Raw genomic sequence first — 26,033 nt, 5'->3', positions numbered from 1 at the left:
TAGATAGATAGGAAGGTAGGTAGATAGGTAGATAGATGACAGATGGATAGATACATAGATGAGAGATAGATAGATAGATAGATAGATAGATAGATAGATAGATAGATAGATACTGTACATGAGAGAAAAGCCTACAGTATTGTCTGAGTTCCTAGTCTGGCTTATTTTGTTTCCATAATAACCTCCAGTCCTATCCATTTTCCTGTTGTTACCATGGAAAGGTTTGACCATGGAACTATTCTCTGCTAGAGGCCAAGATTGCGAGATTCCCGCAGCTGGTATTTTTGGAGAGACAGAATTATCTGCTTTCCTCTAGGTAAATACATCTTCACACAACTGACTCAAAGCCATGATTTGTAAATATCACATTGAATACCACAAAGATTTTCTCGTGCCATTTGGAATGTCATAGTTATCACTGGAAGCTCCATGTGGAAGAGATCCCTCCAGGGTAAGAGGAGGAGAATGATTCTGTTACTGTTCTTCCTAAGGGCTGTAGAAGAGGCCAAAACCCAGGGTTCTCTCCATGGTACCTTCTCTCTTCCCCATCTTCATAGCATCAGCCTGGCAATGGAGTACCATGTCAACCAAGTTGTCATTTGGTGTACTCATGACATTCCTGCTACACTCTCATGGCTTCCCAGGTCCTGGCCTGATCTAAGTTCCACAACTGAGTGGCCCATTTTCTGTCCTGTGAGTGAGTACATGCTTGTTTATCTTAAATTGATTTGTGGTTGGTTTGGTTTTTCCTCTTTTGTAGCTTTTTTCCTCTTTGTCCATCTTGGGTGTAGCCTTTTGATGCAGCTCCTTGGATGACTCCCTAGAAGACCCAGCTCATAACATCCACATAATCCTCATGTGTAATTTGGCCAGGACTCTTAAAAACTTTTAGCAAGATGATTTGCAACAAGTAGATAGAGTGTTTTCAACAATGAATTTCTCCTATGAGTATTAAATAAACGATCATGTAGAAATTTAAATATTATCTAAAGTAAACTATTAATATGCTTGATAAGTGTGATTCATTTCACTGTGGAGTTAATTCTTCTATAAACAATGCATTTCATTAGTATTTTATAACCTATTCATGTGAAAATGTAGTTAAGACTAGCTTTTGTTAAGGAGGGCCTTCTTTTTTGAAGATTTTTGTTTTACATATATGAGTGCTTTGCCTATATGTGTGTATACCATATGCTTGCCTGGTGCCCACAGAGGCCAGAAAAGGTCTTCAGATTCCCTGGAACTGGAGTTACAGGCAGTTGAGAGCCACCACTTGGGTGCTGGGAATTGAACTATGTTCTCTGCAAGAACAATAAGTACTCTTAATGGGTGAGCCATTTCTCCAGCCCCTTGAGTCTAACTTCTACACAGCAAGGATCACCTTCCTTGTTTGTAACTATAAGGGAGAGGGATGGAGGCAGTGCACATAAGAAGAATGGTGCATACAGACCTGCACTAAAGCATGGTTGTGTCCGTTCTTAGGTTTGATGTGGCTAGCTCAGACTTAAGGAACCTGAAGTCTTGACCCCAGAGAAAGTCATTGCTCAGGGGGTGACGCTGTGCTTATTGCCACATGCTTGTCAGTAACTCAGAACTGGCTGCTTTGCTCTAGATCTCAGAGCACAGAACTGCTGTCGAAACCTTTTAATAGTATAAGCCCAACGTTTTCCACTGCCATGCTGTCTTCATAAATTACACATGTATATACATGCACACAATACCCAGACATGAACATCCAAATATAGCTAATGTGTAGAAGGCATAGTAATTTGTTAAATAATCATCCTATTTTTGTATCTCGTTGTCTTACAACCTCAGTATTATAAGAATCAACCGATAAAAGGAAAAACAAAATAGATTGGAAAAAAAAAAAGAATCAACCGAAATCTTTGGAGCTGGCTCAGTGGGGAAGAATGAGGTCCTGAATTCAAATCCCCAGTACCCACAAAAAAATAACCCGGAAAAGCTGTGAATGCCAATAACCCCGGCACTAGGTGGAGGAGACAGGAAACCCACCAAGGCTTGCTGGCCAGCCAGGCTAGCTGAAACAGCAAGCTGCAGGCACAGGGAGAGCTCCGTCTCAAGAATAGAAGGTAGAAACAGATGGAGGAAGATGTTTGCCATTCTGCTCTGTTTCCCATGTGTGTGCAGTGGGCACACACCAACACACTCACAAACAGGCACCACACACACACATCAGATCATACTCAAACACATACACACCAAAAAAAAGTAAATAACCAAGATTAGAACATGATTTTGACCAAAGGAGAACTATCCTCTATCATTTTAAAAAATAAAATAAAATAGCAAGTCCCTGAACAGATGGATAGCATACCTGGGAACACCGATGAGACATAATGACTAACGCTCTTGCAGCCTTGACTGGCACATTCTTGTCAGCAATCATCAACTTAGAGGGTTTAGCATGTGGAGTGGGAAGAATTCTCTGCGTATTTCACCTCTGTGTTGCATGTTTTCAAAGGCTTGCACTGAGCTACAGGCCAGTTCAGCCTATAATCCACTATGAGAGTCTTAAAATGTAGATTCATATTTGTCAGCTCAGAGAGCTCTTTATAAGATACTTTTTATTTTTATGTAGATGCATATGTGTGTGTGTGTTTATGTCTATGTGTATGTATGCCACATGTGTGTCAGTGCCCAAGGAGGCCAAAAGAGGGTGTCAGAACCCCTGGAGCTGGAGTTACAATCTGTTGGGAGCCACCAGACCTGGGTGCTGGGAACTGAGCTTGGATGTCTCCAGCTCCTGGGGGCTTATTCTTATGTACTCAGCCAGGAATGGGACCAGATGTCTCTTTGGAAGAAAATGTTGTAATAGTTCATTTGCAGCCCCAGAATCATCTCAGGAAAACTCTGAAAACCTGGAAATTCTTGCTATTTCTCACTGACTTCACTCTTATTGATCATACTTGCATTTTTATTTTCTTATCCTAAGATACAATCAGACTTCGGAGGGTCACAACTGTCTTTCTAATATTGCTCTTTCAATTTCAGTTAAGGAAATCTGGACAGATGAGGGTTGAGACCTGTTGATTCACGAATGCTGCCCAGAAAGGAAGAGAGCTAAGTTTCAGAGCAGGGTAGACTGGACCCTCATCCTCTTTCCCAACCAGTTTCCTGTCTTCAGGCCTTAGTTCTACAGAAAGGGCAGGTGGAAATTCCTACCTTAGAGGACTACTGAGGTAATAGGAAGAGTCATGGGCCATTATCTCCCTGAGTGCATCAGAGAGATCTCCACTGATCTTGGAAGCTAAGCAGGATTGGGCCTGGTTAGTGCATGGATAGGAGACCACAGAAGGACCAGAAAGCTCCCAGCCAGTGCGTCACATCCTCCACATTTATTCATTCTTTCCAGAGAAGCTACCAGCTGTGCCTATCCCCGCCTCCTTAGTTAAAATAACAGTTTACATACGAAACACAAGGCTCATTTATTAATCAAATGAAGAATCCTGAAAGGAATTATTCCTCCCAGTAGCTCAATTATTTTTAATTCTTCAGACTCAAGAATTCATAAGTATAGTGCTCTTCCTCTCAGGTGTGTCTTTGTGTGTTTCTGTACTCACTGACAAACTAATATGTTTAATTTTCTTTCAAATTGCCCTTTGTCCAAATACCAAGAGACGCAATTGTGCTCCATGGCTTCATTTGGCTTTGTTGACCTTGTGTGACTTTAGGATCTTAGAAATAGTCTCCATATCATTATATCAAAGAGAACTGGCATGTAAATGTAGTGGAAATTCATCCCATATCCTGCATGTGCTTGTTGGTAATTATAATATATGAAATTTGTATATATGTATTATAAAAATATATAGTCTCCCCACTGGTAGCAATTTCAGTGACCCATAATCACCTAGAATTTGAAATTTTTAAATGGAAAATTCTATAAGTAAACAAGTCATAGGCTTTAAATTGCTCTTCTGACTAGTGTGGTAGAATGCCACACTGCCCTGCTCAGGAATACAGCATCCCTTCATCTAGTGGACTTAAGCTGTGTAAGTTACCTGCCTGGTCATCACACAGTAGCCATCTCAGTTATCAGACCGAGTTATCTGTCACAGTGCCCATATCACTCATCCCATTTCACCTCAACATATAGGCTTTTTGCCATCTCCCATCACAAGAAGAGGATAAGTACAATTCATGAGGTGTTGTCAAAAGGGGAGGAGGAAAGAGAGATTTTACAGTCATATGAATTTCATTATGATATGTCATAATTTTCCTATTTTATTATTAATTATGGTTGCTGCTTTTACTGTTCATAATAATTCATAAGTTAACCTTATCATGTGAATGAATAGGAATGAAAACAGTATATTTAGAATTTGGTACTACTCAGGGTTTCAGGCAGAAAGTGGGAGTGATAACCCACACAGATACGGGTGAACTGCTGTATTTATAGATGTTCGTGTTTATATATAGGGTTATACATTTTTTAAATATTTTTCCCAAGTCAGCTGGGTATTGTGGCATACATCTGTAACTCAAGCACTAAGGAGGCTGATGTAGAAAGTATAATAGCCTGGGTTACATATATAGCATGTTTGAGTCTTGTCTCAGGAGAAAAAATGTTTTCCCAAATCATAGTCAAAAAGCACCTTTTCTTTCTGATTTACATTCATTTTCATCGATGATCTATAGTCATAATTCTACAATGGAACAAACCTAAGCAATCTAAATATTTATACAATTAACTCTAACCATTGCTTGTTGCTAATTCCAATACAGCAGTAAGACTAGATTTCTTTTCTTTCAAGATGGTTTTTCTCCATCCTCCAAACTATTTCTGTAGTTTAGGGCTCTCAATTATTAAGCCTTATTTTATGTTTAACTTTGACATTTTATGGAATTTTCCTAGTAGTTAAGCAATGTCTCAACATCAACCTCCTTACAAAACTGATCTAGCCAATCTAAGTGTGGTGGCACACACCTGTACCCTCAAAATTCTGGAGGAAAAGTCAGAAGGATTATACATAGTTAATTCAAGGCCAGACTGTGCTAGACAGCCAGACGTGGTCTCAAAGGAGAAAAAGAAAAAAGAAAAAATGAGAGCCAGGAGAACTGCTTACTGGTAAAGCCCTTGTCAATCATGTGTAAAGCTGCAAGTTTAATCTCCAGTACCATAAAAAGAAACAATAAACAGTATAACCAACTGTTTAAAATACATATCTAATAATTTTCATTAATAGCATTCATTTTAATCTCATAAATGTAGCTACCAGCACGGTGAAAAAAAAAATCAGTCTTTGCATAGAGTTTTTATTCTGTGTGTGAGGGGGGTATTTTTGAGTTGGAGCACATGTGGCAGGCAGAGGACCAACAACTTCAGATGTTAGTCCACACCGTTCACCTTGTTTGGGACAGGGTCTCTTGCTGTTGGCCACTGTGTCCTCTGGACCAGCTTGCAGGGGTTCCATCTCTGTCTCCCATCTCCCCATAGGAATGCTGGGATTTCACGTGTGGGCTATGGAAACAAGGCAAATGAGATTTAAACAGGTTCTGAGGATCCAGGCTCAGGTTCTCACTCTGGCATGGGAAACACTTTAACCCCTGAGCCATCTCCCTGGTCTTGTTTCCAGAGACTTTCATTTTCTGTTTTTTAACACTTTTAGTGTGTGTGTGTGTGTGTGTGTGTGTGTTTGTGTGTGTGTGTGTGTGTGTGTGTGTGTGTGTGTGTGTGTGTGTGTGTGTGTTCTCTTGGGCCAGGGTGTTCATGTGGAAATCAGAGAACCATTTGCAGGATTGGTTCTCTCCTTCCATTGTGTGGGTCTGGGTTATCGACTCACCATCAGGCTGAGCAACAAGCCCCTCTGCCCTCTGAGTCATCCCATTTCCTCTCCCCCGCCTTTAGTCACAACAGTACAGGAGGAGAGTTCAGGACAGATGGTCCTGAAGTACGGCAGTGGAACCAGCTCATCAACACTCAGAACGGTGTCCTCCATCATGTCCTCATTGCTTCCCATGACCTTCACATCTGTAGTTCTCAGGGACATGCTTCTGCTCTTTGTACTGATTAATACATTTGATGACTTCCTGCTGTAGACAAGGATTCATCTCTCAGGCCACCAGACACACTTGCCTCCGTCTTCCTTGTTCTGCCCTTTCTGAATAACAGTTAAATCACAATTTTGTGTAAGTTTGAAGGTCAGTTTAGGCACTATGAGTAATCACTGATATTTTCTAATTCAAATGTTTTACTATGATTGCATTTCTTTCTTAAACACATTTTATTTTCCTTCAAATTAAAAAATGCCCTTTCTACTCCCTTAACTTTTCATACCTCTGTAATTTATAAACACTCCTACAGATCTGTCAAATGCTGTATCTATTATAAAATCCAAAGCCATTAAACTTCTATTTCCTTTATTCTAGTTCTTCAGCCTACCCCCTTACATCATCTTGAAGCTCTAGCCTGGGCTACTGCAGAGTTGTACAGGAGACCCCACTTCTACCCCATGTCTCCTCTACACTACACAAAATGATGTTTAATTTCTTAACTTATCCTCTCATTTTGAAGCCACATTCTACAGTAGCTATTTTTAAGAATGAGCACATGGAAAGAAAGGATTTTAAAGAAGATTGAAATTTTGGAAAATACCTGTTTTCTGCCATCACTTATGTTTGGCAGTTTAGCTGGGTGTAAAAACCTAGGCTGGAAATCATTTTCTGCCAGAACTTTAGGATCCGACTGTTTTTGAGGTTCTATGGTCTTCCAGTTTCTAAACTACCACTGTGAAGTTCTGTGTTCATGTCTTTTGTTAAACATGCTTACCATGTTTCCATTGGCTTTCTTTCTTCCAGATAAATATTAAGCTCACTTCCATTCTTCCAGTGTAATCTTACTAGGCCTTTGATATGATCAAGTGTACTGTACCAATTCAATACTATTTACTTTGACATCTTTGTTTCCAAGTATTTAAACCTATTCACTCCTTTCTTTTAAAAGTTTTGCCTTCATTTCTGTGTTTGTTTGTGTGGTGTGTCAGGGATGTGAGTACCCTGCCTGTATGTACAGGTCAGAGGACAGTTCCAAGAGTCAGTTCTCTCCTTCTATCAGTCCAAACTCATATTGTCATGCTGGGTGGCAAGTACCTTTACACACTGAGTGATCGCACCAGCCTCTCTGAAATCCTTTCATATGCGTAAGTTCCTCATTTTATGGTGAAAAATTTGTACACTTTCAGTAAAAGCTGTACTCCAAATTTTGATCATATCTCAGGGTAATTATCAATATAACTGTAAAACATTCTTTCATGAAGCTGGGAAGCAGTGAGCCTCAAGACCTAGGCAGTCACATGGTGCTGGGTGTTCTGTACATCACACTGTTCTGAACTATAGTTATAGTGAAGTAAGAATATTGAGTGCAGTTGGTATATGTATATGTTTGTGCACATGAGCATGCTTGTGAGTATGCAGATGTGCACAAGTATATACATGTGTACACATGCCTATGGAAGCCAGAAGACATTCTCAGGTGTGGTTCCTCAGGCTGAATTGCCTTGTTTTTGAGACAGGGTTGTGTCTTTTCGTGGGTCAAAGGATGTCTCATTATGACACTGCTCTGTTAGCAACCCTGTAGAGAGAGGGTACTCATTTGATGATGAAAGTAGTTAAGGGAACAGAAAAATGTGGTTGCATTTTTAAATTTGAAGAGCCAGTGTGGACATATTAAAATCCAAAGCTAAGTGTTTCTCTCTAGTCGGACATAAAGGTACCGTACAGCAAGGTGTTGGTGATGGAAGGCAGGAGTAACAGAACAAAGTCGGGCCAGGCCTTCTCCAAATCTTTCTAGAATAAACCAGGACCACTACAGTGATCCAAACCACTCCCTCCTTGTTCTCTGAAGTTCCTAGTAGAAGCTTTCCCCCTTCAATCAAGCTTGTCACTGCACAGTGGAAATGGGAACACCTAACACCGAGTAATTGCTGGTGGTCTGATTCATACCAAGCAGCAGAGTATGAAAGCGGGCCGGAAAACCGAAGTCAGGGAAATGAAATATATAGATGAAGGAAAATATACCATCATTTATAATGACACCATTTCAGAGGCCAGCTCACAGCCAAGCAACTTCCCTTTGAAGATCTTGCTTACCTTCCCACACAGGCACAAATAGCAGGCTCTGAATTAAAATGAAAAGTCATTGCTTTCCAAGGCCAGCCTTTGAAAGAACAGCATGCTTTACCTGAGGGATTATTTTCAGAAACAAAGGGGGCTTTTCTGCCACTGTGTATAAACAAGTAATATGCCTTCATGGTGTGGTGTGTATGTGTGTGTGTGTGTGTGTGTATACATGCGCACATGCCTCTCACGCACCTGGGAGGGTGCAGGCAGAAACAGAGAGCAGCTTTCTGTCTTCAGGTGTAACAGAGACAGGTTCTCTGTTAAATGGTGCTTCCTGAAGGGACTTTCCAGGTGACATCTTCCAAAAGCTTTCTAGTTCTCTGCCCATTCAATGACTTACCCATTGCTTTTCCCCCGAAGAACTATGGATCCTTGCACTTCTTTGTTATGTCATCTAATTAATCCCAGTTTCATCTCCACATATGTTAAGCAGTCCCGCCAAAATGAGAGGAAGTATTTGAGCCAAGCTGTGAAAGAATGGACTTTTCATTTTTAAAACTAAACAATGCAGATAGAACTTGACATTCCCTTTCAGCTTTTGAATACTCCTGCAATGTTGAAGAGTCTGCTCTCATGAAGTTCCTCACATCAGCCACTGTTGCTTCACTATGTGCTGTGATTATGAGGGAATTCGTTCATTGGTTTATTGAATGCATTGTGCACAGGGCAAGGCTTACAGCAGCAAACCAACACACACTGTCCTTGGTCTCAGTGAGTTCACCCTCAGAGGGAAAGGAAGACAAAGCAAGCTTTCAAGTCAACGCTTATTGCTAGTTAGAATAAATGTAATAAAAGATAATCGTGGGGTGCTGTAAGAAAGAACCATAGAAGGGCTGGGTCATGGCTCAGTGACTGGAGTACATACCTAGAATGTGTGAGACCCCAGGTTCATCTCCAGCATGAAGGAGGAGGACGAGGGGGAGATAAAGGAGAGGGTGGAGAACTGGAGGGGAGAGAAAGAGAAGTGTGAGAGTAACAGGATGGAAGTAAGAGGGGAGAAGAGCGAAGAGAAGAAGATGGGAAGAGGAAGAGAGGAGAGGACAGTGGAAAAGGGAAGAGGGCAGAAAGAGGAAGAGGGAGTGATAGGGAGATAAAAGGAAGGGGGAAAGAGAAGACAAATATTTGGACAGAGGAAGGGAAACGCTTGGTATAGATGACAGAGTCAAAGCATGAGGGGTCACTAGCCAAGTAAAGAGAGACAGAACAGCATTGCAGATACATAAAGCAGTGCATGTAAGGACCCTAAGGGACTGAAGAGCTAACGCATCCAGAGAAATGAAAGAAAGCCACGTGGCTAACAGCTCATGAGCATAAGGGATTGCAAGCTTTCCTCAACTCATAACACACACACACACACACACACACACACACACACACACACAAACACACACACACACACCCATCATGATGAGCAGATGAGAGTGGATAAGATGTTAGGACCAGCATGACTCAGTAAAGATCAAAGAGAAGAGATGGACCACCTACATGAACAGTAAAGAACATGTATTTTGCTAACTTGAATTAAAACAAGGAAAGTATGAGTGAGGCCGGGCAGTGGTAGTGCACACCTTTAATCCCAGCACTTGGGAAGCAGAGCCAGTCAGATCTCTGTGGGTTCAAGGCCAGCTTGGTCTACAGAGCAAGATCTAGGACAGGTTCCTAAGCTACACAGAGAAACTCTGTCTCAAAAAACCAGTGTGGGTGGCTCAGATTTGCTAACATCGTGAACATAAAACAGGAGAAACTGGAGTGGATACCTTAAGCAGAAAATGTGGAATGTGGGAAAAGATACATTATATTAAAATTTTCTACTTTTCAAGTTTCCTTGGGGGGGGGGAATTCTCAGAGAAGAATTAGCTGGCTAGCAGTATCGCTTTCTCTCAGTGATTCCAGACCAGACCACAGGAAAGGGCAAGCTGTACCTAACCAAAGTGTGCTGTGTGCCCAACAGGAACACATGCTAAGCACGGACTGCGCTGTGGGGCCTGTAAGATGAGCATCCATCACAAGTGTGCAGACGGGCTGGCACCCCAGCGGTGCATGGGCAAGCTGGTAAGTGCTGGTGCCAGACGGAGCCCTGGAACACTCTGCCCAGAGTCCGTAGGAGTCTGTCCCAGGGATGCCACACCCTATGAACCCCTTCTCAGGAGTTCTGAGGCATCCTCAGAAACGCTAGCCTGCCACCCTGCTTAACTGGCCCAGTGAAGGAGCAGAGATCTGCTGATCTCTGTACCAAAGGCCTGTACTGGAAAGGAGTCCAATCCTCAGAGAGGGCCAGGAGTTTAGCAGGTGAGACCTTTTCAGCTGTAGTGCTTCATTTTTCTCCACCTAGGACAATTCAGGTTTTCAGAGTGAAAATTCAACATTACAGGAACCCCCATCAGCTCATGAAAACTAGGGTGCTTTACTTGGTTACTACTTGGTTACCAGGTGATTAATTAGCTATTATTTGAGTGGGGGTGGAGAGAAGACTGAAGCTAACCCCCTGACCTGAGTGTCCCTGTGACAATCATGTTGGTCAAACTAAAGAAGATCTCACCATCTACACACATTGGGCTCAGACCCAGGAGTGTGGTCGTCAGTCTCAATGTACCCCAGAACACACTTGAAGGCCATTGCAACCAGAGTGACCAAAGTATTACACCAAGAATGTCTACAATAGAGAATGAGCAAGTGTCTTCAGAAACTGTTAAGCCCAGCCCAGAAAGGAATGCTGCTGTCTTTTCTGACTCTAAGGAGTTCATGATGAGTAGGTACAGTAACTTAACACCAGATGTAACACCACCAAAGACCTGCCTTCAGGCTTCCTCTAACCCCAGTCTCTGTAGTATTCAGACAAAGATGGGCACCACTTGCAAGAACTTGTATGAGGACTCATGGATGCTTGCAGGGCCCAGGTCACCAAGTTATATTCCAACCCTGGGATATATCAAATCTAGGTTCTTAGAAAGTGCATCCAGTGATGCTGGCTTGCAATGTCCTCTTCTTCTAAATCCTGTCACATGCTCCCCTCTGTATGTCCCAAGGTAGTTCCCACAAGCCAAAAGAAAGACCACAGGTCAGAAACATGACAGAATCTAGAAAGCAAGGTTGATGGTTCTGCGTGACACTCTGAAAACATACGAGGGCCTTGGGCATGCCCTGACACCTACCTTCCCCTCTGTAGGCTTTTTATAGTTTGAAGCACCCATAGTAAGCTGTGGTAGAAAACTGTAAGATTTGTCCGGGGGTGGGGGTGGGGGCTCTGCATGTAGTGGGGTTACAGAGCACAGCAAAAGAGGCATGTATACCTGGAGTTTTCCTGTGTCCACCCAGCTCCTGCAGCTGCTCAGACCCAAGTAAACACACAGAGACTTATATTACTTACAAACTGTATGGCCATGGCAGACTTCTTGCTGTCTAGTTCTTATATCTTAAATTAACCCATTTCTATCAATCTATACCTTGCCACGTGGCTCATGGCTTGCCAGTGTCTTTACATCTTACTTTTCATGGCAGTGGTGGCTGGCAGCGTCTCCTGAGTCAACCTTCAACTTCCCAGAATTCTCCTCTCTCATCCCACCTATACTATACTTCCTGCCTGGCTACTGATTATTTATCAATCAATCAGAGCAACACATTCAGAGCATATAGAAAGACACCCCCAGCAGGCATGGGCCAAGAGGCTGGGAGCTTGCCTTCTAGATGGCACATTAGCCTGCTTACCTCCATCTATTCCTCTCTCCCCTGTCCCCTGTCAGTGGTAAATTATAACATTAACAGGCTGTGTCCGTACACTAAAGGGAGGCATCAATGGGCTTTCTCTTTAGGACTCCTGCTTGGTTTTCTCCATCTCCTGACATTAAGCCCTTCTCCTTTTCATTCTCTCTCCAGCCAAAGGGATTTCGGCGTTACTACAGCTCCCCTTTGCTCATTCATGAACAGTTTGGATGCATTAAAGAAGTTATGCCCATTGGTGAGTTGGGACAGCGATGCACTGAGGTGGGATTTTAACAGCAAAATCAATGATGACAGTGACCCTCTAAGGGCTACAAAGCCAGTGGGGTAGCCTTGGCTATCTGTGTGGTGGTTTGCTCTTTAGCTCTACTTATGTTGCTGGAGAGGAAACATATTTTCATGATCTCCCTGATGGAGTTTAAAAATAGAAGAGTCTCAAAAGTAGATGCCATACTTTCCAGACCTTCAGCAACAAGACAACACACTTGCCCAACTGTCAGCATAAAAGGGCACGCCTGCTCAACCATCTGCATGGGGCATGGCATCCTACAGCCCAGGTACAGAGTCAGCTCCCATTTATCAACAGTGTCACTAAACTCTCTGCCATATGCTCTAAGATGGAGCCAATGGTCACTACTTTTCACAATTGTTTATGTATTTATGTAGTATATACAGAATAGTATATATAATATGTGGCAGTATATATGTAATGTAATATATCAATGCTGAGCAGAAACTCAGCAAATGACACTGTTTATTGAAGTGCCCTCTATAGATCTAGTGTGGATATCTTCTTTCATGTAGTCTTTTAATTGGCTATATTGTTTTAGTTGGGTGGGTTAGTTTTGTTTGTTTGTCTGTACCTGAAGCCTCTACACCTGTGGCTTTTTTAGTTGGATGGATTTTAAACTAGAAATGATAAACTAGATAGCTTTTCATTAGAAATGTAATGTATCAGGGCTGGTTGTTTGAGAGCCCTTGTTCTCAAATTTTCTCTCTCAAGACTAAGTATCTTAGTGATCAGAGCTTCTAATTGTAGGAAACAAACCAGTTCCTGGGAAGAACCATCAAAGTTTAGTGGGAAGAATAATAGAGGAAAACCAACCACTCAGGAAGACATCAGGGACAGAGTTCCAGTCGGACATGTCAGGTTCCCTGGGGGAACCAGAGCAGGATGATGTAGACCCTAGTCCTGGTTGGACTTGTTGGAGCAAAGGCATTTGATATGAGCCCTCATCCATTAGGAAAGAGTAAGCACACAAGCCCCTGGTCAGATCTGACTTCTTGGGTCATCTGGGCTCTCTGAGGTGGGTGTTTGTTTTCTTCTTTTGCAGCTTGTGGCAATAAGGTGGACCCCGTGTATGAGGCCCTCCGATTTGGCACTTCCCTGGCCCAGAGGACGAAGAAGAGCAGCTCAGGCAGTGGTTCTGACTCACCCCCCAGAACCTCGGTAACTGATGTCATCTTTGGTTCCATGAAGTGTCTGGGTAGGGAGGGGCTGCCTGAGCTGGCTGAGAACTAGCAGGCAAGCATGAAGACCCGGGTTTGATTCCAAGAGCCCACATAAAAGCCAATGCAGCTTGTGCCTCTGTAACCCCAGCACCAGGAGACACACAGCAGGTGCCTCAAACTCATTGGCTACCCAACCTCAATGAACTGTTGAGCTCAAAGCTTAGTGTCAAACAGTTGTGCACTCCTGTGTCCAGTAGTAGAGAGCAGGAGCGTAAGTCGGGCATGTGAGACTAGAAAGCCTTCTGACGCCACACAATTTCTAAGAAGCCATCTTTAAACTCATTGAAAGCTGTCCTTCCACTGAATTCCAAGAGAAAAAAATCATAATCATGTTTCATTGTCTACATGAATGAAACTCTCAAGAAGTATAATGACGATTTAAAAAATGAAAAATGGCTTCCATGTTTTTTTTTCCTAGCTTATGCATAACATTGACACCATTTCGGTTTGTCTTCGACTCGGTGAGGGTGAATTGTAGTGGGTAGTTTGCTAGAACTGTAGGGGACACCAAAGAGGAAGGGGACAGGGCTCCGCACCCTTCAGTTCAGTTGTTCCTGAAGACTAAACCAGGAGAGAAGAAAGCACTGGGCAGCATTTCTGAAAGACACACTTACATATCTCATTCTATTTTATTAAGAAGGAGAACTTAACAGCTGTGTCAAGGTTATTATACCGGCCATTTCATGTGAGCACTGAAGGATTTGATAGTAAAATGAAAGTGTCTGGCTCCAACAGACACTGTCTCGAGGCATTTAGAATATTACCTGTGACATTGTATTTTAGTGTATGCTTATATTCATGTGAGGGTATGCAAACGTATGTGCATGCATGTGGAGGCCAAAGGTCAGGGTAAGGTGTTTTCCTTTATCACTCTCTCACTTGCTGCTCGCCACCCCACCCCCCTTTGTTTTGACATGGAGTTTCTCAGTAACCCCAAAAGTCACCAATTCAGCTAGTGAATTCAATTAAGCTCAAGGGACCTGCTTGTCCCAGTGCCCCGCCCCAACACTGGGGTTATAAGTACCTGTCCCTCATGCCTGATTTGTACATACGGGCTAGGGATCCAAACTCAGTTTCTCATGCTCCCACAGCAACCACTTTACCAACAGAGCCCTCCCCAGTCTCCTATAATTGGTGACATTACCTCATGACCTTCTGACGAGGATGCCATTCTCATTTGAAGTTCAAATGGTGATGTTAATTCACCTACTGGAAGAACCACAGAAACAGTGCTAAATGTGGTTTAAATAAAAACCATGCCAAGCCGGGCGTTGGTGGCGCACGCCTTTAATCCCAGCACTCGGGAGGCAGAGGCAGGCGGATCTCTGTGAGTTCGAGGCCAGCCTGGGCTACCAAGTGAGCTCCAGGAAAGGCACAAAGCTACACAGAGAAACCCTGTCTCAAAAAACCAAAAAAAAAAAAAAAAAAAAAAAAAACCATGCCAAAGTGTGTGAATGTTTATGGACAGTTGTATGCCCTTAACATGTCAATCGATGATGGACCATTTATAACAGCTAAAAATTCACAAATATTATACAAATTCCTCTTTAGCTTCAATGCTGGCATTAAAGTTCTATACTCAGTTGGATGATACATCATGTCTCACTGGCTTATTCTGTGCCATCTCCTCTTTCCTCCAAGACATCAGAACTTGTGGAAGTTCCTGAAGAGGCCGATGGACCAGGAGATGGATCTGACCTCAGGACACGCAGCAACAGTGGTGAGTGGGGGACTACCCTGCAGAGACCTGAGCACACTGCCGGTGCCTGCAAGGGCTGTGTCCATTTCTTTCACACCCCTCTCATTTGCTGATGGCTCTGGAGTATGACATGGGCAAGAGCCCGGTGTTCTTGAAGAAATGTGGGTGTCCATTTCAGGCAGTTCCAATGCTCTAACTCCATTTCCCTCCACCCTGTCTCCTGTGTTCTCAGACCTACAGGGCTGGCCATTAAAAGGCTTGGGAGTTGTTTACAACCCTTTTGTGAATAAGTTTTTCCTCCACTGACCCAGATTAGATCTCAAAACCTGACATCTTGGATGTTACTTTGTGCCACATCTGAGATACATACCTGAATTAGATGGACAGTGGTGCTAGTCAGAGAGAGTGGGACAAATTCCAGTCCTTCTAGATTATTAAGACTCGAAAACCACTGTCAGGGATAGGAAGTATCTCAGGAAGTGCTTGCCTTGAAAGCCCAAGGACCTGAGATCGATGTCCAGAAGCCACTTTTAAAAAAAGTGGATGGTACCTGAGGAATGACAGCAGAGGTTGGCCTCATCAGCTTCCACACACACTGACACACATGTACATTCAAACCTGCACACCCATCTGTACCTACATATATAAAAACATACCTAGGCATGTACTCACCCACCCCACATACACACATGGAAAAAAGAAAAGCAGTATAGGGGCTGGAGAGTTGGGTCAGTGGTGAAGATAGCTGATTGCTCTCAGAGTGGCAGAGTTTGGATTTCAGCACACACATCAGGCAGCTCAAAAAACTATAGCTCCAGTGGATCTGATGCCCTCTTCATGCCTCTATGGGCACCCGTGTACACACATCCACATGTATGCACACACACACACACACACACACACACACACACACACACACACACACTGCACTAGGATTATCAGCTAGAAGATTACAGCAGAATGAAGGCAGGAAGTCTAGACTCTCACACCTTGCTTTAGTTACCTTGTGGGCCCAAGCGGTGAATCAGTGCTTCTTAGTGAAAGCAGCTTTTAAGTGCAGTTTCAATAACTGTGAATCCATAAGGCTGCTGTGATCTTTGAATAAAATAATGTAATGCCACCCACACACAATAAGCCAGGCTTCATCTCCAGCGTTAGGCTTCTCTGGATATCTATAGCCCACGAGGCCCAGTCTTTGGAAGTATAGAATTAATATTGGCTGATAACAGAGTTCCTGGGTACTTCAAGATGGGTTTTGGATTCTTGTGTCTCCAAACCGACAGACGCATATTTGCAATGGAACCAGAGATGGTTTGTTAAGGAGAAAGGATGGGGAAGCTGGCCAGAGCAGAGAGCTAGCTTAGGAGCTCAGTGGTGCCTCGTACACAAAGGTCTAGGGTTTTGCAGGCTACTCTGCACAGCATGGACCATCTTGCTCAAGCTCTGTTACCTGGTTCTATCTACCACTCCATCCTTCAGGTGCCCCATTAGCATCTTAACTCTCCACCCAAGGGCATGGAGATTTTGTGCAGGGCTAAATGGATTTGAAACAACATGCCTGAAACAGTGGCCAGTTCTAGTCAGTCTTGGCCAGGGTTTTTCCAGCCTTTTTCTGTGTAAAGTGTTTACATTTTTGTTTTGGTTTGGTTTGGTTTTTAGTATGCAGATTTTGTATGGCTTCAGATAAGGCCTTCTGGACTTCATGCTCTGGCCTAGTTTTCAGCTTCAGAACATGCTCCATAAAATTAACAAACACACATGCTTTTTCTTGGTCTGTTCAGTCACTCACTCACCCACCCACCCACACGGACTCTCCCACATCTGTCTCTGCTCAGGAACTAGGAACACCATTCATCTAGTTGATTAGGCCAAAGCCTTTCATATTTGGTTCATCTCCCCCTTTCTTCACATACCTCTCCATCTAACCCATCAGCAAATCATACCTATAGCTCATCAGAACAGCCATCATGTGCCTACCATTGGACTCTGTCTCAGCCATCCAGGTCTGACCTCATCAAAGCTAGCCTGGTATACTCACCCATTTGATAGTAAAGACTTCCCTTAATGAGAGAGGTAATCCACCAGCTGCTCTTAAAAGACTTATACATTGCAAAGAGCTGGACTTGGAAACTACCATTAGGGAGTGTAATTACTAGTAATGAATTCTTCATAAGCTCCCCAAAGCAGAGACACAGCTTAGAGACTCCCACTCTACCCGCCCATGGACTTAGCAGGCCCCATATCATTTGGGACCCTGTTAGAAGTTCAGAATTAAAGGCCAGCTAGACCTGCTGAGTCTGCATGTATATATGATCTGTGGTGTTTGAGAAGTTGCATTAGAGCATTGGGTTTCTCTCACTCCTAACATAGACACACATATTCACGTAGCACATTCCAAATAGATGGAAAATGAGGAATAAACACACTCAAAGACACGAAACAGACTGTTTTCCATCTATTCAATGTTAATGGGCAATTCACGGCCATATTGAAAGAGATCTGTGGCACTGGCCATGGTAGCACACACCTCACATCTGAATGCTCAGGAGGCAGAGACAGGACAACCACAAGTTCAAGGCCAGCCCAAACTACATGAGCAGCCCATCTCTATTTTTTCTTAAGTAAGGAATAAGAAAAAGAAAAGAAATAAAAGCAAGTAATAGGAAGAGAAAGATCTATTTATAGCAAGCTTTAACTGCCAACAAGCTTTAGAGATTTATGTACAAGTCCTTTGATCAGCAATAGCTTTCTTCACAATGCCTTAGCAGCTGGAGGGGATTAATTCTGCAACAGTTTGCTCCACACTCTTTTGATTGATCCCAATCCCTCATCCATGCAGTCTCTGAGATAATGGAGAGAAAGCATGCTGATATGTTCTAGCTTCCTAAGGGTCCCCTTGATCATGACAAGAAGGTGTGGCCTTTCGGAAGTTCTGTGGAACTGGTCACAACCAGTTCTGAATGGCATGTTCCATCGTGTCCAAAAAGCACACATAGTTCACATACATGTTATGTCTTCCAGTCAAATGTCATGCCAGATTTCTTGAGGAACGTCCCTCTCCAGCCTCCTTAGAAGAGGGCTCAGTTCATGTTAATGTCCTCACTGCTGAGACTGCAGTCTGCATTCTCTCTCCTGAGTTGTCTTGGACAGGTCCGAGTCCTGTTTCAGTTCTCCTGGGTCTGTCATAGATATAGATGGAGAAAGTGTTGGCTTTCACCCTAGGCTTCATTGTTGAATACTTCACTCATAACAAAGCAATATGAAAACTGAGAAACAATAGGCAGCTGCCTGGTTCTGCTCAAAAGGCCAGATAACAGCCCTCCCAGCAGGCTTTCATAGCTGCTTTTCACACTGACATTATTGATCATGGTTTCCCTGGAATAGGAGCAGGGTATAGGCAATACACATTCTTAGAAGTTTTCTTCCAAAAAGACTGAGCCAGTCACATCTACTTGAGGATGTCACAAAACCCGAGGTTGCCTCAGTTTGCATTTGAGTAAAGAACTTTTGCCCAGAAAGAAAAATAAGCAAACTTTGGTTTTGAACATTGACTTTTGTCTTTAGCATATGTTGTTTCTAGATATCAAATGGTAAATTGTCACCAATGGGGAAAGGAAGAAGAGGAGATGGAGGAGGAATGGGAGAGAAGACAGAACAGAAGGAAGGAAGGGGAATAGGAAAGACAGGGAGGGATGCAGGGAGGGAAGGAAGGAGGGAGGAAGGGAGAGAGAGAGAGCTTTCCTTCTTGAATTTACAGTCTGAATCCATGTTCCCTGTAAGAGCAAAGCAAATAAGAATTTTTGTTTTAAACTGTCAAATGAGATCAGTTCATAATTCATGCACAGAGGCAAAGGTAACTCCTGTCTATGGAATTAAAATCAAGAACTCAAACAATCCCCACAATAAGCTTTCAACAAACATAATCTAACAATCAAAATTCACCAAGCAGGAAAATGTACCACTATCATTCTAGAAGTCCACTGTTCTTTTTTTATTTGTTTGTTTTTTGTTGTTTGTTTGTTTGTTTGTTTGAGATAGGGCTTCTCTGTGTAGTTTTGGTGCCTGTCCTGGATTTCGCTCTGTAGACCAGGCTGGCCTTGAACCCACAGAGATCTGCCTGGCTCTGCCTCCCCAGTGCTGGGATTAAAGGCATGCGCCACCACTGCCCGGGAAGTCCACTATATCCATTGAGCCACAGAGCCCACCTGAACATGTGCTGCTTTCAGCGAGAGGTAGCAGGATCAGTTAATTTAATATTAGAGCCTTGGAGGCATATATATCAGAGTTATCAAACAATTATATAGTCATTATGTTTATGATGCTAAATATAGTCTAGAAAATCTAACAAAAAAAGAGATGATCAAATATGAAAATTTGAAGAAAACTCTCTCCAAACAGAGCTTCTAGAATACTGTAAAGCAGAAATGTGAAACATTTAATTGGGGTGGCTTGCTTATAGTTTCGGAGGTTCAGTCCATTATCATCATGGCAGAGAGCATGGCAGCATGCAGGCAGACATGGTGTTGGAGCTGAGAGTCCTACATCTTGACTCAGAGGCAAGAGGAAGTCAACTGACTGTCACACTGAATGAAGCTTGAGAAAAAAAGACCTCAAAGCCCGCCCCCACAGTGATGCACTTCCTCCAACAAGACCACACCCACTCCAACAAGGCCACACCTCCTAATAGTGCCCTTCCCTTTAGAGGCCATTTTCTTTGAAACTGCCACACACAGCAAGCACTCTGACACGAAGGAATGAACAGTAAAGAGAGTGATGGGGCCAGTGATGGGATCTGTGAGCAGAAGCACTTGCCATTGAAGCCTGGCAACCTCAGCTCGATCCCCACATCCCACTGTGGATAAGGAAAGTTGTCCTCTGACCTGCACATGCCTGCCACCTTCATACATCATCTACACATGTAATAATAAATAAATAAAGAGAAAAAAGAAAGTTACAAATATACAGTTAATCTAGGCTACCTAAAAAAAAAAAAGCAAAAGTGCTTTGAAACATTGTTAATAAAATATCTAAAGTGCCAATCTATAAATAGACAATGGGCATTCAGTGATCCTCAAATTGTTTGCAGGAAGCTTAAAAATATTTCACTTTAGATCTTATTAAAATGTGCTTCATTGAAGATCCAAGACAACTACACAAGGGATAGTAACATAGACCAAACTTTCCAAACCACAAAACGAGCCAACCAATCAAAGAGAAAGCACTAGGAACTCTACCTGAGGCTATCCTCCAGACTCCACACACACATCAGCACACACACACACACACACACACACACACACATACAAAAGACGTACATAAATATGCATGTACACATCCACACACAAACACACACCATACACACACACAACACACACACAAAATACACACGTACACACACCCAAAACACATACACACGAACATACACCATACACACCCAAAACACACACATATGAGCATGTATGTACACATGTCAATAAAAAGTCAGAAAACAAAATATGATACTTTCATCCAAAAACAACATGAAGATGGTAATAATAAAGACAAGAGCAGATATCATTAACTTGCTAAGACAGGATAATAAATCCTGAGTGGATATTAAAGAGAATAAAATTTATAAGCTCTAACAATTCTTAAGATGGAAGAGAGTAGGGGATCAAGATGCTATAACTAAAAGAGGAACATGGCACACTGGAGAGAAAAGACTCTCATGACCAAATTCTCTCCGAAAAGCTTGAAAACTTTTCTAAATGAGCTGATACCAAAATCACCAGTGACTGCGCCCCAACTGCAGAGGGATGGAAGTAGAAATTGTGAGTTGTTTCTAATCCTTATAGAAACCAAATCAATATTTAAATTTTTGCATGGCAAAGCTACCAAGCCTGGACAGCTTCATAGGTAAATTCAACCAAACAATTAAGGAATAGAGAATTTTCACATTACATAAACTCTTTCCTAGAAACGACAGCCCAGCATGCAGGGAGAGCAGGCGCGTTCTCTAACTTGGTTTACGAGGTTATTACTGTACTGACTTCAAAACCAAACAAGGCTGGAGAAGGGAAAATTGCTGGCCGCTCTCTCTTGAATATGGATGCAAAAGTCTGAAGTAAAAGTCTCGTGAGCTGAAGCCAGTGAAGTACTTTTAAAGGGTACTGCATGATAGCTGCATTGGAATTAGACCAAGAAGTCAAATTTGGGTCCATAATTTAGTAGTGTAACCTGGCATAGTATCACTCGAAAGAAAAACAACATGGGCGTTACACGTCTGCAAAGCAGAAAATGAAAAAGGAAGTCCTTTTTTCCACAAAAAAAAAAAAACACTTTAAAGCAGCAAAAATAACAGTTGTACTGTATACCTGCTTGTATAGTATACACAGTCATGCAGTATACACGGTTGTGCAATATACACGGTTATGCAGTATACATGGTTGCACAGTATACACACTTGTGCAGTATACACATTGTGCAGTGTAAATGTTGCACAGTATACACACCTTTGCAGTATACACATTGTGCAGTGTAAATGTTGCACAGTATACACATTGTGCAGTGTAAATGTTGCACAGTATACACACCTTCACAGTATACACATTGTGCAGTATAAATGTTGCACAGTATACACACCTTCGCAGTATATACATTGTGCAGTATAAATGTTGCACAGTATACACACCTTCGCAGTATATACATTGTGCAGTATAAATGTTGCACAGTATACACACCTTCGCAGTATATACATTGTGCAGTATAAATGTTGCACAGTATACATACCTTCACAGTATACACATTGTGCAGTGTTCCTGGTGGTGCAGCATACATAGTTGTTCAGTATACAGACGGCTGCCTTACTTTTATCCTTTTTGCTGCAAATCTGTTTCAGAAACAGTTTGGGGAGGGAGGCATACTACTCTTGCCAAGGACCTGAGTTCAGTTTCCAGCACCCACCCAAATTTGATCACTAGCAGCCATGTGTGGTGGCTCACAACCACCTAATACTCCAGATCCAGGGGATCTGACACTTTCTTCTGGCCTCCACAGGTGGTTGCACTCATGTGTACATGTGCGCGCGCACGCGCGCGCGCGCGCGCGCGCACACACACACACACACACACACACAATTAACTGAAAATAAAATCTTGGAAGAAGAAGAAATGGCTTAAGGAAATAGATTTTCAAACTTCCTCTGCTCCTGGTTATATTCTGCTTTTGATTGCATATCTGAAAGACTTAAGGTTGCTTCAAATAATTTTCTCAACAGTTTACAGGAATAATACACATTTTGAACTAGAAGACCCAATGGATACTCAATAAAAAGCTAAAATAATATGGAATTTAAAAACTGCACAATCATTCCTAACTGGACATTGTAGACTCCCCTGATAGGATTCCCTTCTTTGAGCCCCCTTTGCATGTTTCCATTCACTTATTTACTACTCTTCAGGGAAGAATGTAGTTTTATACTTACAGAACCAAATGCTTACACCAGGATTTGAGGAAATGATGTAACACCAGAAAAAGGTGTTGCTAGTCTCTGCCCTGTTTCAATGGGCAAAAACCAAGTTAAGTGACCAAATGTTTGAGGCAAACTGGAAAGGGACCACTTTCCAGGACTCGGGGCTGCACCATTGGTAGCACATGGGCATCTTGGGCATCCTTGTGCTGATAAAACTGTAAACTCTAGAATTATAAACTGAATGCCCTGGAGAGTTAAGACTCCTTAGTTTTTCTGCAGGAACTTGTTTTGAATGTGTTTTTAAACACAGAATTCCTGAGTCTATGTTAACAGTAGAGATGCTGGTGAGATGCTCAATGGGTAAAGGAGCTTGCCTCCAAGTCTGATGACCTGTGGTCAATCCCCAGGCCCTATATAGTAGAAGGAGAGAACTCATTCTGACTAGTGGTCCTCTGATCTCCAAAGATACACTGTGGTGTGCAACACACACACACACACACACACACACACACACACACACACACAGAGTGTAATTTTTATAAAACTAAATGAATAAATAGCAGAGAGAATCAGGACACCAGTGAACCAACTAATATGGATCCCTGTGGTATGTACCATCATGTGATGATATCTTCTTGCTATTGTAAAGGAAAAGAATGAAGAATAAATATGTTATTCTAAAATGCCAAGCCATCCCAATGGTAGAATAATTTAAGGACCAAACCAACTGCGTAAATTGGAACCTTCTGCCTAAGTTTATCTAAGGAAGATCTGTCCAGTGAGAATGACGAGATGGCCATGGTCACTGGGCCAGATCTGGCGAGCAAAGCTCACTAGGTTTCTGTGAAGAACTCTGGGAAAGTGCACATCTGGGCAAGTGTGCATCTGGACCGTGAGAACTCTGGGCAAGTGCACATCTGGGCAAGTGTGCATCTGGACAGTAAGAACTCTGGGCAAGTGTGCATCTAGGCAAGTGTGCATCTGAATAGTGAGAACTCTGGGCAAGTGTGTATCTGGACAATGAGAACTGCCCATCTTGAGAAGTTTCATTATCAAAGGTAATGCCTTCGAACTGATGCCCCAGCACACATGGAAGAGGATTATATAGTCCAAAAATAAGTTCATAGAAGATCCGGTTCATGGCCTCAGTACATTAGAAGTAAGCGATAAGGGGAATGTTCTGAAGTTTAAAGCTAATGCTTTAATCTTCAAAACAGAATATAGACAGCACTAAGAGCATCACAATATTGAGTCTAAAGATTCTGGTGTTTAAGAAAGGTTATTCAAAGAAACAGAATTGTCTTCTCAAGTGATTCCATGCAGTGAACATGCCTCTGCTTCTTATAGAACATGCCAAAGGAGACCTAGTTTAGAACACACGGTTGGCCAGTGATGGCAGGGGTGTATCACTGAGTACACACAGACTGTGGTGTGCCAACTAGGGTTAGAAGGATGCTGCATGAGGAGGCAGGGAAAACATCTTGAAAAAAGAATGAATGTAGGGAGGTAAAGAAGGGGATGGGCAGGAAGCAGCCAATGATAAGCTCCAGTTCAGGGAATAATCAAAACTGCGCCCATCATGCATGTCCCCAAACATGGCTACCAGCCACACAAAACGCCTGTGCTCTCTTTCCTCCTTCAGTGTTTACATATCCAGAAAATGGCACCGATGACTTCAGAGACCAAGTAAAGACCATAAACCACCAGGTATGTAGAAATCACAGAACACAGATCAGGTGAGAGTTCCTGGATCAAACTGCCAGTCATCACCCAAGTGAATCACAAAATCCATGAGGGGGGCCATAGTTTCATGTCCATTTTTTTTTTAATTATTTGGAGAAAAATGTAACATGTCTAACAATAAGTGCCAGTGAAGCATGATGTGATGTCATATAATAAATAACACAGAACAGAAGCACAGCATATAAAAGATAAAAATGACCATTGTATTTATGACATGCATAATTGTCTGTCATGTTACTGTAAGTTAAGACAATGTGTTAATCACCAAATCATATTATGACTACATTGTATGCTATTGTTCGCAAGCATGTATTGTTATATTAGACATATTCATTCGTATATACACATATAATTACAATATATTCAAGTATCTTTTTTGAGACAGGGTTTCTCTGTGTAGTTTTGCACCTTTCCTGGATCTCACTCTGTAGACCAGGCTGGCCTCGAACTCACAAAGATCCGCCTGCCTCTGCCTCCCAAGTGCTGGGATTAAAGGCGTGTACCACCACTGCCCGGCTACAAGTTTTAAATTATAGTGGAATGGAAGGCCTGTGAGATGGCTGGGTTGGTAAAGGTGCTTGCTGCCAAGCCTGCTGATCTGCGTTCAGTCCCTGAAACCCACATGGTGGGAGGAGAGGACCAATTCTCTAAGTTGTCCTCTGACCTCCACATGTATACTCTGGAGTACACAGGCTACACACACAAATAAATAAATGTAAAAAATTAATAGTAAAGTATAAATAAATAAATGTAAAAAATTAATAGCAGGGTTCAAAAGGCTGCAATATACTTTTGTACAAGTCTTATGTTTTATATTCATAAGTAGAATATATTTACTATATTATATAATATATTCAAGAGTATTATGCAATTGTATGTATGTAATATATCATTTTAGCTTGTATATTATAAAATGTAAATACATCTATGGTATTACAATTTTTGGTCAGTGATAATGGCTAATATTTATATGACATGACTCCTTTATAGTCTAATAAATTGAGGACTATAGTAAAAAATCTATCTAACAGGTTTGTGGTGAAGTCAAGTTATGTTAATACAAATAATAAAATACCAGACAGCCAGTAAGCTATCAAAATTGGTAGCTTTTATTATCATATTTGCAAGATTTCCAAGTCAGTAGATTGTGGTTCTGTGACATAGGCTGCCAGTTCCATGCCCACATCTATGCGTTTTCCTCACCACAAGTGGACTGATTGCCATGTGAATGTGCAGGGGCTCTTTGAGGTACTATATACCAACTTTCAACCAACTGATAAAAAGTCAGTGCTAAGGGTCCAGAGAGATGGCTCTGTGGTTGAAAGCACCTCTTACTTGTCCTAGTTAGGACTTTTATTTCTGTGATAAAACTCCATGGTTTGCTCAGTCTGCTTTTTTATAGAACCCAGAACCATTTGTCCAGGGGTAGCCCATCCACAATGGGCTAGACCTACACCTGCCAATCACTAGTGAGTAAATATCCTACAGGCTTGCCTACAGCCTGATCTTATGGAGGCGTTTCTGAATTGAGGCTACCTCTTCTCCAATGACTCTAGCTTGTATCAAGTTGACATAAAACTAGCTAGCACAACTTACTCCTTGTCAACTTAACACAAATACATCACCATCAAGCCACACCCTTTCATTTCTTATTCACCCCCAAGATCTCACAGGCTTTACAAATTCAAACACATTAAACGTTCATTCCCTTTAAAATATTCAGTCTCTGAAATTCACAAGGAATCAATAAAAAGTTTTTAAAAATTCAGT

The 26,033-nt window shown here is 42.2% G+C and overlaps 1 protein-coding gene across 3 annotated transcripts in view; it reads left to right on the top strand.

The window, feature by feature from the left end:
- Positions 1–26,033, top strand: part of Stac (SH3 and cysteine rich domain) — a 127,232-nt gene that overhangs the window by 70,429 nt on the left and 30,770 nt on the right. For all 3 annotated transcript variants that reach the window (XM_076577219.1, XM_076577220.1, XM_076577218.1), the window contains 5 exons: positions 10,094–10,194; positions 12,016–12,097; positions 13,194–13,309; positions 15,013–15,091; positions 24,163–24,227. In XM_076577219.1, coding sequence (XP_076433334.1) covers positions 10,094–10,194; positions 12,016–12,097; positions 13,194–13,309; positions 15,013–15,091; positions 24,163–24,227 — 443 coding nt within the window. The remainder of the gene's footprint in view (positions 1–10,093; positions 10,195–12,015; positions 12,098–13,193; positions 13,310–15,012; positions 15,092–24,162; positions 24,228–26,033) is intronic.

Source organism: Peromyscus maniculatus, chromosome 7, assembly GCF_049852395.1.
Source record: "Peromyscus maniculatus bairdii isolate BWxNUB_F1_BW_parent chromosome 7, HU_Pman_BW_mat_3.1, whole genome shotgun sequence".
Taxonomy (NCBI): Eukaryota; Metazoa; Chordata; class Mammalia; order Rodentia; family Cricetidae; genus Peromyscus; species Peromyscus maniculatus.
Note: the sequence above shows the minus strand (reverse complement) of the source record. Positions and strands in the feature narration are given on the sequence as shown.